A 14,106-nucleotide genomic window follows, 5' to 3' on the forward strand; every position below is an offset into this window, starting at 1 on the left:
TGCTTTTGTTAGCTCCTTTTTAATTTCAATCTCTACTTTGCATTCATATCATCCCTTCGCAATAAATCACATTTGGAATTTGGATAGGTATATATTTTGAGGTTAGGCTTTCTTTTTTTTGTAGAGAGGCATTTCGTATTTTCACAAGGGTAATGCAAAGGTAACTAGATGTAAAGGGCAGTATCAAATTGCAGCGACGGTCAAGTCTTAATCTTTTAGGGGAAGCAGGTACTGATTTCCAAATAAGTAAATAAAGGGCATTCATTTTAAACGTTGGGTAAAGTTGTAAACTCAAAACACCATAAATTACGAAAGCGGCAAATTTTCATTGTATCGGTACCGTAAAGTAGGAATCCCTCTGTTCATATAAAACTGGTACCACGTCGTACTTTCACCATCTTATCGACGAGCAAAAGAAAAAGACGTTAAAATATCCACAAGTAAAAAAAAAATTAAAACACATTTTGTGATCAGTGACCAAAAAAATGTAAAGAGATTGTTGATTTGGTAATTGTTCACTTTAACTAGGTACTTCTGGAATTTTCGCGTTTTTTCTGGCTAGACAGCCTGAGGACGTCCTCCTACATCGTTTCCCACCAGTCAAACCTTGTGCAAATGAAAATTTTCCTTACCCTTCAGTTATACTAAGACTTGGCGCGACCTTGAAACACAACAAGAGAGAAAAAAAGGCATTTGCACAAGGTTTGAATGGTGGGACACGATCTAGGAGGACGCCCTGAGGCTGTCTAGCCAGAAAAAACGCGAAAATTCTAGAAGTAGTTAAAGTGAACAATTACCGTTGATTTTAAATAATGTATTTGACAAATAAGATTACTTAATAAAGAAATAAGAGTAATCAGTAAAGTATCCATTACATTGTGATGAACCAAGTGGGTAATTCAAAAATCCCACCAAGCGGCCATCTCATTTTTTTTTCTACCAACATACGCAATGAAAATAAAACCCGCGAAATTCAAAAATGGCCAAGAGCGCGTGATCGTACCTCGTTAATTTCCCTACGTTGTTTTTTTTTATACAAATTAAATATTACCAGATTCGTTCCAACAGGGTTTGTGAACCACACAGAAGAGTGCAAATAAAACAACACAATAATTATAACCAGCTATTTATTCAATGTTATGATTTTTGTTAACGCCGGGATTAATGAATAATAAAACGTCTCGGGAGAGGGCACCCAAGTCTCCTCAAATGTGAGAAGACTACTCATCCAGAACTCTAGGAAAATGGTGAGCTCTGGCCATTCCCCTAGACTCCCGAATGAGGCTCCGCTAAAACCTCTCCTGAAAATACGAACAAGTCCGAAGTGACAACGTGGACGGGACAGTTATTGAAAATTGTGCAAAACTGATTTCATAAACAACACAATTCAAAATTTAGAAAAACAGAAGGGTCATATACATACGAGTACATTACAAAGAAAACAGTTACTTCGGACCGTTCCTAGCGGGAGCGGGCACTAGACGAGAACTTTAGCATATTTTTTTCTTTTCAAGTTAACTTACAATGTGCGGCAGATACGCTATAAACTCAATTTCATATAAATGTGCATCTAAGCAAGCCATGAAAATCTGATTTTCTGTTGGTAGTAAAGCTAAAGCTAGTGACTTTGACTTTCAAAGTTGCTTGCTCTGCGCGAACCCGATTTGACTAATTTTTCAGTTTTTGTCCATTTTAACATTGCTGATTTCAAAAGCAATGTTACGTCTTTTTACTGATCAAATTAAAGTAATTCTTATTTGTTTTTGTCTTTGTATTTTTACCAGGTAAAGATTTATTGGACATGACCTCCATAAATGTGACTTTTGTAATGTAACTAAATTAAAGGTGCTTTTACAAATGCACAGCTCACTTGATGAACATTTATATGAAATCAATTATAGAAGGAGCGAGTGACTTTGTGTGGTCCGGTGGACTGTGGCACCTATCCTTACAACTTTAACATTTCCCGCCTACCCGTGATTTAGTGCTAAGGGAAAAGTCCTAACTGCTTTACGTTAAGTCAACAAATTGAGGTACTCTAAGTTCATCGGTTGAGTTGAATATGACTATTTCAAAGCAAAAAACAAAACGCGCTTGTCAGGCTACACAGACTTAGGGAAAATCGTAGAGGGATATGGAGGGAGCACTGCCTATGCTGGCAATGTAAAGAAAGCGGCACGTCGCGAGACCTGTGCGGAGACCTTTTATGATGCCTTTTAAAATGACCGCCAGTACTTCGTGAAATTTCGTGACGAGGGTCGTTGGGAATTAGATGCTTCATAGGCGTCGGTGTTCCATCATTTTACTGGGATTTGGTTTTTTACGCGTGAACCGGTTGGTGAATTGTCTTGGTATTTTTTCAGTTGTATAACTCTGATCTGTTTTTATTTTGAACTAAATATTTACGGTCGTCTTCCTACAATTCCTACAAAAATTGTCCCCAGAAAAAACGTTAAAGGGACGCCACTGGAAAGATGAAATATCTGCGTTAACTTCGGTTTCGCTCGGCTCATCCTGGAGACCTTTTATTAGGTCTACAGAAAAGCGCGGTCGTATCCACTTTTTTGAAGAGTGCTCCCTCCATATCCCTCTACGGGGAAAATAGACATGATCACATTTCCGAAAGTGTGTCATGGAGCTCGGGTATAACCCAGCATTCAACAAGTTCTGCCAAGCGTTAGGTTTTTGGGTCTCCCTTGGGGTGGAAATTTTATGAGGGCCGCGAGGTCGTGTTCAACGCTTGGAGGTTAGAGAAAACAAAACCCCTCAAACAGAGAGAGACCCTCGCGGTAAGGTCAAAAATTTACATCTACAACAAACTGGAAAAAGCAAACAAAAAGACAAACGCGACAAATATTTGTTGACAGAGCTATCTAAGAACACTTTCAACTTGGGATGGAAAAGTGGTAACAACCATTAACACATACATAAAAATAAAACAAAAATAAAAACCACAGTCCGGTCGACCCTAGCATATTAGAGCCGGTTCATCGACAAGGGGGGCGCCCTGAATAATATGGATGGCGCCCCGGGACTAAGTGGTAGTAGATCCCTAGCTAAGGAAAAACCCACGGAGACACCTGAAATATAAAAACATTTGGTTGCTACCGGGATGGAAAATGGAAACTTTGAAACTTTGACTAAAGTGTTGAGCAATAACTCGGTACTTATTACACCAAAAGCGTCACTCGGCTTAATTAAAAGGGGATCGAAAATGAAGGAGTGCGCTTATAAATGGTGAAAGCCACCGACCCACTCTAAAACTTGGTGCCCTTTTTCTTTTAGGAACGTTAGTGAATTGTTACACCTGAGTTTACAAAAAAAAACGTGATCCGTACGATTTTATAAAAGTTGCAAAGTTAGAACCAAGCTGCCATTACGCTCCTTCGCAAGCTTATAAATGTTAAAAGCGTAATTCATGGGGATGGTCGAGATAATTGTGGATTTTGTAAAGCATGGTGGAAACCCACGTGCGACCCATTTGTGTCTTATTATTGTTAAACTACATTTCGCGCGAAGCAGAATTAATTTTAGTACCCCAAACATACACCTAGTTCAAAAACAGAAGCTGGACAGCAACATCTAGCACAGTTCAATAAAAAAAACAACTAAAACAACCGACAACTACTCCGCAGTCAAGACCAAAAGTGTCTCAAAAAAAAAACATGGCCGTTCATCCCCTGTCGAACTTTCACCCCCCGCCCCTAGCGGTCGCTGACGGTACCAACATTGCTTTTTTTTTGTCGGCGGTTGGTTCGAATTCAAAAGCGGTTATCTCAACATGTATCTTTTAAAGTAAGTAAAAAATAAATAATAAAATACGTAAACAAATAAAAAATTAATCGTCATCTGAATCAAATTCACTAGATGATTCACCAGTATTGGCAACAAATGTTAATGGTTTCACTTGGTCTTCTAAAAGTTGATCTCGATCCCACCATTCTTTTATTTTGGACCCGAATATATTGAACACAGTTTTAGATTCACTGAGTTTCGGACAAGTGTCAAAGCAGGCAAGTTTTATTACAAAACCCAACATTTAAAATGAATGCACTATAGCAGCGCTTGTCATTTTACCCCCCAGGGAGTGGGCAGGTAGACGATTATAAATAATAACTATCCCTTACCTCGACTTTTAAGGAGGTAACTAATTACCTAATCATCTGCAAAGTCTGCAATTTTCGGAAAAGAGAATAGTAACGGCAAACAAAATTTTCTTCGAAATCATTGGAAGGTAAATTATATTTTTTGTTCGACACTGTCAGACAACTTGTCAAAACAAAACGTCAGCTAATTTTAAGGGTTTTAAGTGATTGGGAGCCTTTAAGGGGCTCGTCGAACAAAAAAACCTTGTATTCAACTCGTTCGTGTGTAAATTAGGCCTTTTTTGGCACTCGTGGATCTTTAAAACGCTCGTTTCACTCGCGTTTTAAAATATTGGTAAATTTTAAAACAGAATCGCACCAAATGTATTCCAACTTCAAAAAAACGATGCTTGATCATGACAATCTGACAGATTTCATCCTGTATATCTGAATAAAAGTTTGGTTAGGAATTTTGAAAATTTTGAAGGCACAGTGTTGCCATGCTTATGTTCCGCTTTTTTGCGAATCGATTGAAACTGTATTACAAGAGATTAATAGAGAACCCAGCATTTTTTATTAAAAATAGCAATTGAAAAAAAATCCAAATCAAAATGTAAACATCTGGTGGAGGCTTTAGTCGTTGAATGAGTTTCAAGAACGCTTGCTTTAGTTTAACAAGCAGAAAACGGATAAGTTCTCCACTTTTTTTAAAAGACATCTACACTTTAACCTCCTCCATTATTTCATCTTCAGAATTATCTTCATCATTAGATTCCGAATCATCTTCTAATGTTTAGCCCACGAATAATTTCGTTCAGATCTCTTTTAAAAAATGGTTCCACTTTTCTGCTTTTTGTAGTTCTAGTATCCTCCAGACCCTTTTTTGTAATTATGCAATATACAGGGCAAGTCACATAAGGGTTATTTCCGAATTTATTTTGTACGCAACCAAAAATACTAATGACGCTGACCACTTGATACCATTTATAATGTGATTTAATTTAGTAATCAACGTAGGTGTACAAAATAATGTAGTTTTGAACGTTATTGTTAGAAACAGGTACTGTAGCAGGTAGTCCTGCCTACCTTCTCTTGTGAGAGGGGTGAAAGCACCCACCCTTATTTAAGTCGAGATATAGCGGTAAAAACCAGAGTCTACCACTATCCTTGGTACTTAACACTTGTACATCAACATTTTGTCATACAATAAAGTTTTTAAGTAGTTATACAAAGACGACTATATCATTTGAACGGCTAATATCACCACCCAACAGTGATTAATCGTTCAGTAGGTATGTAATTTGGCTAAAAATGTCACAATGACGTTTTCCTGTTCTGATTAATGAAATCAAAAATTAAATTCATCAACTGTCATTTTGACATTTTTAGCCAAATTACATACCTACGTGGATTACTAAATAAAATCACATTATAAATCGGTACAAATTAAATGATCAGTATTTAACTTTTACGGACAGTACACTTTTCAGTTATTTTATTTCAAATGGTCAGTATGATAATAAATGGACGGTGAAAATAATAAACAGTCAGTAAATTAAAAAATTGTCAGTATAATAATAAATTGTCGGTGAAAATAATAAACGGTCAGTAAGATAAAAAAAAAACAGTTCAATTAATACATGATCGGTGAAAATAATAAACGGTTAGTAAGATTATCAACTGTCAATAAAATGCATAATCGGCCAGTACAAATTAATAAATCGTCGGTAAAATAATAAATGGTCACATTTTTTTCCTATAAATACAAAAACATATAAAACAAAAAAAAACATAAAGAAAAATATAAATGAAACAATAATAAAGCACAAATTAAGTTCAAATATTAGACGGATTTATAGAACCTATTTTGCCAGATGAATTTCGATAAAAGAGTTGCAGTTAAAAAAACTAGACCGAGATTTAAATTTATAACTCTCTTGTACCTACATCACCGATGACGTGCCAGTCTAAGACCTTAATAAACCTATCAGTGTCAGATCGTGAGACCCATTTTATAATTGCATATTGGGTACTTTTAACTCAGTTCAGATTTTTAAACAGCATGAGTTTGTTATTTTATCTTAATTTTTACTAATGTTATAAATATCAAAACCGAAACACTGTAGTGACCCAGTTTAAAATTTAAAATTTTTAATTCCCGGTACCGCCACGAGAGCGCGCCAAATGGGAAGGTACTAGCGGCTAGACTAGGAACTAAGGGATGGGGTTGGTACTCTTGGCGAGTTGGGGACGCTGTTGAAAAGCGGAAAGATAGGGGGGATGAAACGGGCTCGCGCGGGCGGTTGAAGGGGGTAGGTCACTTTTGTTTAGTTTTTCGAAACGAACACACCTTGCGAAGAGCGATCCAAGTTTCTCAAATTTGTAAGTTAAATCTGAACAATTACACTACCGTTCCGAGTAGATATTTGTGTCCCCGTGAGGAATTCGACATTTTTTGTATTCACCTGGGTAATTTATTCCACTTTCGTTGCTTTTTTTTGTGTTTTGTTTTGGGACCAGGACCACGTGGTAAGGGTATGTTGTAGATTTCATTTTGTTGCATGCTGTTCCTTTAAGAAAGCGCCCATTTGTTAATTTTAAGCGTTATCTTTCTCCCGGGAGGTTCATTTTTTTTGCAATCTCGTTATTTCGAAAATTCGGAGCCGTCGTCCAAACCGCGTGCGTCCATTTTGTTTTTTTTTCTTCACGAACATTTTCTAACGGCACTCGACCCGCCATTTTCTTTTGTTTAACATTACCAGCGATTATTGTATTCGTGATTTATGTTGTTTACTTATATTTGTGCCATTTAAAGTGGTTTTATTTTATCGTTATTTAACTTCACGTTTTGTTCTCTTTTATTTCCTCATTGTTTAATGTTGCGGTTTGTTTTGCTTATGTTATCCTTGTTTAATGTTGCGTTTTGTTTTGTTTATTTGATCCTTGTTTAATGTTGCGCTTTGTTTTGTTGGATTTTTTCATCGTTTAATGTTACGCTTTGTTCGATAGAGTTAAACTCGGTTTTTTTTTCCTTCGTGTTGTTGCTAGATTTCGGAAAAGTTAAAGTAAAATGTTGTAAGTGCGCCCCTGTGGGAGCTAGGTGACAATCAGGAAGTCGTGGGGTTGTTTTGTAAATTTCTGTGGAAGCTACGGTTATTTAGAGCCGTTAGCGGGGACGGACCTTAGTCTTTGCGGGAACGGCGTCGGGATGTTTTCGTGAAGCTTCCGTCGACGGTTATAGAGACTTCAGGGTTTTGTCCGGAAACGGTTGGTTGGGGACGGCGGACCTAGGTCTTTGCGGTTGCGGTCTAGGAATGCTAATCGTACGACCCCGAAACGCTCTGTCAATCTTGCTTGGTCGGTGAAATAGTCTGACGCTCATTAATACCCCGAATATCTATAAACGTCGCTTGATTTCAAGATGATTCAGATTATTCTTCTGAGTCCCCCCGCGGCCGAAAGTTTGTTACCTCCAGCTCTAAGCTCCCGTTGGCGTACCTTGACCGCGTAGTTTCAAATAACCATTGTTTTTGTCGTTAATCTAACTGTGAAATATGAGTAACACCTGGGATACGGTTTTTGAAGAGGGTTTTTCATCCGTCCCTGTCTGTAATAACTGCCTTATAATTTGTTTACTTGTTTTGCAAGCTTTAACTGTCATTTTGTCTGTCATGTGCCCGTTTTTCTGTTATTTTAAATATTGTTGCATTCATCTTGTCGTTTATCTTTGTGATGTACTCAACTAGTTAATTTCTTGTACCTCGTTAAACTTAATTTCTGTCCTTTGTATTAGTTTCAATTTCTTTTTCATCAAAGTTATTACAGGCATTTTTAATAAAAGGTATTTTGCGTCCCTCACATGTGTGTTTTATTTGCGGCACTCTTCCAACTGGAACCCTCATCGTTTGCATTCCGAACCTTTTTCCGCCAAAAGAAAGACACAACGTAGGGCTCCTCCGCTTCGATGACGATCACGACCACATTTGTTACCGTTTTGCGCAGGTTCAAATATTTGGCGGAAAAAGTAATGTATTCAAATCATTACAACACACATAGCCATAACCGACAAGCGTGAAAACGCGAGAAAAGTAGCAAGCAACAAATTAGTTAATTAGTAGGTACTATCGGTGGACATAAAAAACTGGGACAAACATGACAATTGTATAAAGTCAAAAATCACAAATATACATCAGGTAAATTTGGATTTTTACAATTAAAAATTGTTAGATACTAATAAGGTAGGTATTGTCAGAAACATTAAGGTAAAGTTCTGTTCTTTGATGTTGTCTACATTTACAAAGATTTCATACAGAACACAATTAATCTAGCATCTTTTAGGTTCAGAGAGTTAATTTTAAAAACTGACAATTTTTATTTTGAGTGAATTCAAAAGGCTGATACACAATGGGCAAATTTTGGATTTCCCATCTTTTAATGTTCACCGATAGGAGAATTTGAGAATTTTTTCCCGTGTGAATGGATTTTCATAAATGTCAAAACTTGTCAAAACGAAACGTCAAGCTAATTTTAAAGATTTTAAGCGATTTGGAGCTTTTAAGGGGCTCGTCGAAAAAAAAACGTTGTATTTACCTCGTTCGTATGTAAATTGGAACGAGCGTTTTAAAAGCCCACGAGTGCCAAAAAAAGCCCAATTTACACACGAACTCGTTAAATAAACTACTAGTTATGTAATATGAGTTTCCTTTTTTGTAAATTTCTCCAAAGGGCAGCGAAGTGGTTCACTCATTTATCAAAAAAGCGCTTCGTTGATTTCGCACACAGGCGCTTGCCATGGTCGGCGCGGCACTGCAAATAATAGTATTTATGTATACCACATTTTCAAATTTATTACCCACTAATGCATACTGGCCATTTATTAATTCTTACTGTAGATTTGCAGATTTATTACCAGCCAATTCATACTGATATTTTATTAATTTTTACTGCCAATTATAGTCACAATAGTGAACATAGAAATACTGGCCAAATAGTTTTTTTACTGCTATAAAATCTCATTTTTACTTATAAAATTTTATAAATTTACTGAGTCTTTTACAATATATTACTGACTGTTTGTAATATTATACTGTACATAATGAATTAAATACTGTCCAGTTTATTACAACCCATTATAAATGGTATCAAGTGGTCAGTGTAATTAGTATTCTTGGTTGCGTACAAAATAAATTCAGAAATAAACCTTATGTAACTTGCCCTGTATAACAGATCTTCCCACCTATAAATTCATTATACAGTTCAGGATTTCATCGAATACAAATTCATTGTTCTCACATTGAAGATATCCATCAATCTGTTCTAGCTCTTCAACACACCACGTTTTGTCTCGACAAACCCAACTTTTGGGATTATGCACTTGTAGTAAACCCTTTAAATTATTACTTTGTGTTGTCTAATTTAAAATAAACTAAAAAAACGTCAAAATGACATTTATTGATAACTTTATTTACTTTTTGTTTTAGAATCATCTTGCAACATAGCACTTCAAATTTAGTTACAAAAGATTTACAACCAAAATGAAATGAAATATAACTACTACTTTCCTCAATACTGCCAATTTAACAAAATTAAAGCATGGCAACCTATCGTTTTTTTAAAGATGGAATAGATTATAGGAGAAGATTCTCAAATTCTGACAGTGTCAAACAAAAAACATGTTTTCTGTACCTTTAATTCAGGATAGCGGCTCGCGCTTACAACCCCCAACCGCGAAAATTTGTATGTTTTATCAGGGTCACTACTCAAACAACATACATATTTCAAAAACTACCTTACCTTTTATAAGGCAACAACCATTTTTATTCCCCACTGACTGGACTTATTACGACAATTTCAAAATTATAACAATTGTTTTTACAGTATTTGATTTGTTTATTTTTTTCAGTGATTGATACTATTATTACACTCCACTATTGTATCAGACAAAAAAGTTATTTCTTTATTATCTTGTCCTGCCGGTTTATCAATTTATTTGTTTATTTCTAGTAAACTTGATGACCTTCTGTTCGGATTGTTAGTGCAGAACTGCAGTGTAACATTTTCATTCTTGTTGTGCAGCTTAACCGTCAGACATTCTCACTAATACATATATATTACGAAATTTTAGTTTAAGAATGAGTGTTTTTACTGAAATAATTTTGTCGTTTGGACTTGTAACGTTCATCCTATGGTTGTTGCATCACATAAATAGAAACAAACAATTTTATAAAAACATTCCTAGAGTTCCAACAGTTCCCATTCTAGGCAATGCTCTGGATTTTGGATCCACAAAAGGTGAGATTTTTTTTTTATTTTACAAACTCATTCGTATTATTACAGCATTGTTGAAAACATTGGTAAAATATACGGAAGAATATGGAGAAATCGTTAAAGTCCAAATCGGTCCCTTACGTAAAATTATACTAGTGTCCGATTATAAATTTCTGGAATGTATTTTGAGCAGTACAAAAATATTAACTAAATCTGACGATTATCGGTTTATGCAACCGTGGTTGGGAACTGGTTTGTTGACAACTGACGGTAAAATTGTTAAATTATTAATTTTCTTAAAATACAATGAAAAATAATAGGTGCAAAATGGAAAACACATCGCAGGGTTTTAACTCCCGCTTTTCATTTCCAAATTTTGGAACAATTTATCGACGTTTTTGAGTCTTGTGGAGAAATTTTTGTTAAAAAGCTTAAAAAACAAGTTGGAAAATGTAGTGTTGATATTTATCCATTCGTGACATTGTGTACTCTAGACATTATATGCGGTAAGATGATAGTGTTAACGAAAAGTATTGGTTTTAGTACATACTCGTACTATGTTTTAGAAAGCACAATGGGAGTACCCGTGAATGCCCAAATTGACGAAAATTCTGAATATGTTCGTAGTGTTAAAGACATGTGCAAAATTCTAATGGATAGGTCCATTTCACCTGTACAAATGTACGATTTTTTGTTTCCTTTGACAAAAAACTATTATATCCAGAACAAAGCTTTAAACATTTTACATACTCACACTAACAATGTCATTACAAAAAGACGAAATAAACGAATAATGGAAACAAAAGATCAGGCTAAAAAAGAAGATGATTTTGCAAGTAAAGAGAGAAAGGTGTTTTTAGATATTCTTTTGGATGCGACGATCGATGGAAGACCACTCACTCATGAAGAAATCAGAGAAGAAGTTGATACGTTTATGTTTGAGGAATCTATTACTGTATACTTAATTAATGTATACTTGTTTAACAAAATTTTTTACAGGGCCATGACACTACCGGGTCGGCTGTAAGTTTTATATTGTTTTCTTTGGCAAATCACCCTGAAGTTCAGGTAAAATTAATTTTTATTTTATTTAATAATGCAACAAACTGTATCTTAGGCGACTGCGTTTGAAGAACAACAACAAATCTTTGACAACAATAAAAATCCCGAAGCTACATATGCTGATTTACAAAAAATGAAATACTTGGAGCAGGTTATCAAAGAGAGTTTAAGACTTTATCCGTCGGTACCGATGTATGCTCGACGAACTACTGCAGACGTGGAATATGGTAAAATCTTGTTCAGTTTAATACCATATTACTCTTTCTCTTCTATTTTAAGAGAATACAAGTTTACCGGAAGGTGATACAGTTATCGTGTTTGCATATGGCATTCACAGAAATCCGAAATATTTTGAGAATCCAAATGAATTCAACCCCAGCAGATTTGAAAGTATAGACGGTTCATTGCCATATGCGTACATACCCTTCAGTGCTGGACCAAGAAACTGTATCGGTAATTTTTCATGTTGTCCTTTAGTCGTTGTCTTCATTGTTATGAACTTCAGGTCAAAAATTCGCAATGTTAGAAATGAAAAGTACCATTTCCAAAGTACTCAGAACCTTTGTGTTGGAACCAGCCACTCCCGAACATAAATTAGAACTGATTTCGGAAACCATTTTGAAGTCTGCTAACGGCATCAACATAAGTTTAAAACTGAGATAAATTATATATTTGAACTGTATGGGTAAGAAGAGGATATAGAAAGTTATATCGCGAAAAGGGTTAATTGGAATTTTAATTTAAATTGTAGATCTTATTATGTTATTTAGAGTAAACAATAGTAGTTTATTTAACGAGTTCGAGTGAAATGAGCGTTTTAAAGACCCACGAGTGCCAAAAAAGGCCCAATTTACACACGAACGAGTTGAATACAATGTTTTTAGAATTTGCGTCTCTAATAGGTCTATTTTTGTATTCAATTTGGAGTCGTTTATCAATATTTCAGTGTATTATTATCATTTACACCAAAAAACTTCCAATATTAATGCTCAAACTCTACTTTCTAACATCTGTTGCAGATGTAGTTGCATCCATTACCTTGAATTACCAATTAATACAAAATACCCTAGAATTTGAAAATTTGATTTTTTTATTTAAAAATTAAAACAAGGGTGCAAATTCTGAAAAATAACATAAAAAACTCGTTTTATAAGGGCATTGGCGCATTCGTACCATAGAAAACTCCTCTACGGCAAATTTTCTACACTTGGGACTCGTGCGCCAAATCAACCCTTATAAAACTCGTTCTTTAATATACTATTTTTTGTTCGACAAGCCCCTTAAAGGCTCCAAATTGCTTAAAATCTCTAAAATTAGTTTGACATTTCGTTTTGACAAGTTGTGACATTTATCAAAATCCGTTCACACCGGAGAAAATTCTTAAGTTCTGACAGTGTCGAACAAAAAAAATGTTCAAAAATCTTCGTGCTTTTAAGATTCTGCAGACCTGAAGCACGAATGAAGATCATCCATAGGAAATAACATACTCTTTAAACTTCCTATCGTTTTCTAATACATGTGATTAAAAATATTTGTTGTGCTTAATTATGGTAATCTGAAGTTACGTCACTTCACTTGAAAACTATAATAGAATTAATTTTAGTTGCTAGAAACTTGATGTTTTAAACATATTGTTACATTATTTATTTTCCCTGATGGTGAAATTTTCCCAAAATAACGATTTAAGGTTGTACAATGCCCAAAAATATTACGTTTCACCAACGCAAGATGGCTCTGAAGTTTTACACTCTGATAGTTGGCGTATAGGCAACACACCAACCTTCTATCTTTCCCTTTACAGATTTCAGTTTCCTTATAGAAATAAGAAGGGTTGATGTCCAAGCACAATTGTTGTTATGTCTATTGACCGGTAGGTGGATTCAAACTCGACCGCTTCCCTTCACCTCCTTTCCGCCCGAAGCTATGGGTATAATTTATATTTTTACTGTGGGTATAAACCTGTTAACACGTATACGTCCAGCTTCAGTTGGCCCACTTACACTCGCTCCAGAGAAAACTAAATTATATTTTGATATAGGTATTTTTTTCATCACCAATTTAAAGATTTTTAATACAACCTAAGACCTACTAATATAATTTAGTATAATTAAGATGATAAATTAAACAGAAAATAAAAAATATTATTCAGAGTATTTAGACGAACGTGAATGTATTTTTAACAACAATTGGCTAGTCTTTTATCTAAAGTAAAATATTCGTTCTGAAAATTCCAATAATAAATTTTGATTTGTAAATCTTTCTTTAAGGATGAACTGGAGTAACATTGAAAAATGGCGAAATTTGCTTAAAATTGGTACAATAGTCCTTTCATCCATTCTAAAGTACTGTGCCAAATTTAAAAAAATTTGGTCGAGGAATTTTAAAGTTTCGGGATATTTTACACGTGTTCTTATGAGAAATGGAGCAATGGTCGCATAAAAATTGATAAAAAACATATTTCAAAAAGGCCAATTTTTCTTAAATTTTTCACACATAAAGTATCTATGTCGTAGAATTTTCTAATGAATTTACAAAAAAAGTTGGTGGAGGATTTTCCTTGTAATCGCTAATTACATGTGGAAAAACACGATTTTTGAGGTTATGTATCTGTTTTAATTTCAATAAAAGTGGACAAAATGCATATAATTGACGTCGGTATGCAACATTATACTCATATCGCACGTTTTACTGC

At 34.9% G+C, this 14,106-nt stretch overlaps 1 protein-coding gene across 1 annotated transcript; it reads left to right on the top strand.

Annotated features, from left to right (window-relative positions):
• Positions 1 to 10,201: 10,201 nt before the first annotated feature.
• On the top strand, positions 10,202 to 12,097 carry LOC138131569 (cytochrome P450 4V2-like). Its single transcript, XM_069048641.1, has 8 exons — positions 10,202 to 10,376; positions 10,422 to 10,622; positions 10,673 to 10,858; positions 10,919 to 11,307; positions 11,352 to 11,420; positions 11,470 to 11,641; positions 11,694 to 11,867; positions 11,920 to 12,097. Exons 1-8 carry the CDS (start codon positions 10,217 to 10,219, stop codon positions 12,075 to 12,077), a joined length of 1,509 nt encoding a protein of 502 aa, XP_068904742.1. The 5' UTR covers positions 10,202 to 10,216; the 3' UTR covers positions 12,078 to 12,097.
• Positions 12,098 to 14,106: the final 2,009 nt, after the last annotated feature.

The sequence above is a fragment of the Tenebrio molitor genome, chromosome 5 (assembly GCF_963966145.1).
Source record: "Tenebrio molitor chromosome 5, icTenMoli1.1, whole genome shotgun sequence".
NCBI classification, from domain to species: domain Eukaryota; kingdom Metazoa; phylum Arthropoda; class Insecta; order Coleoptera; family Tenebrionidae; genus Tenebrio; species Tenebrio molitor.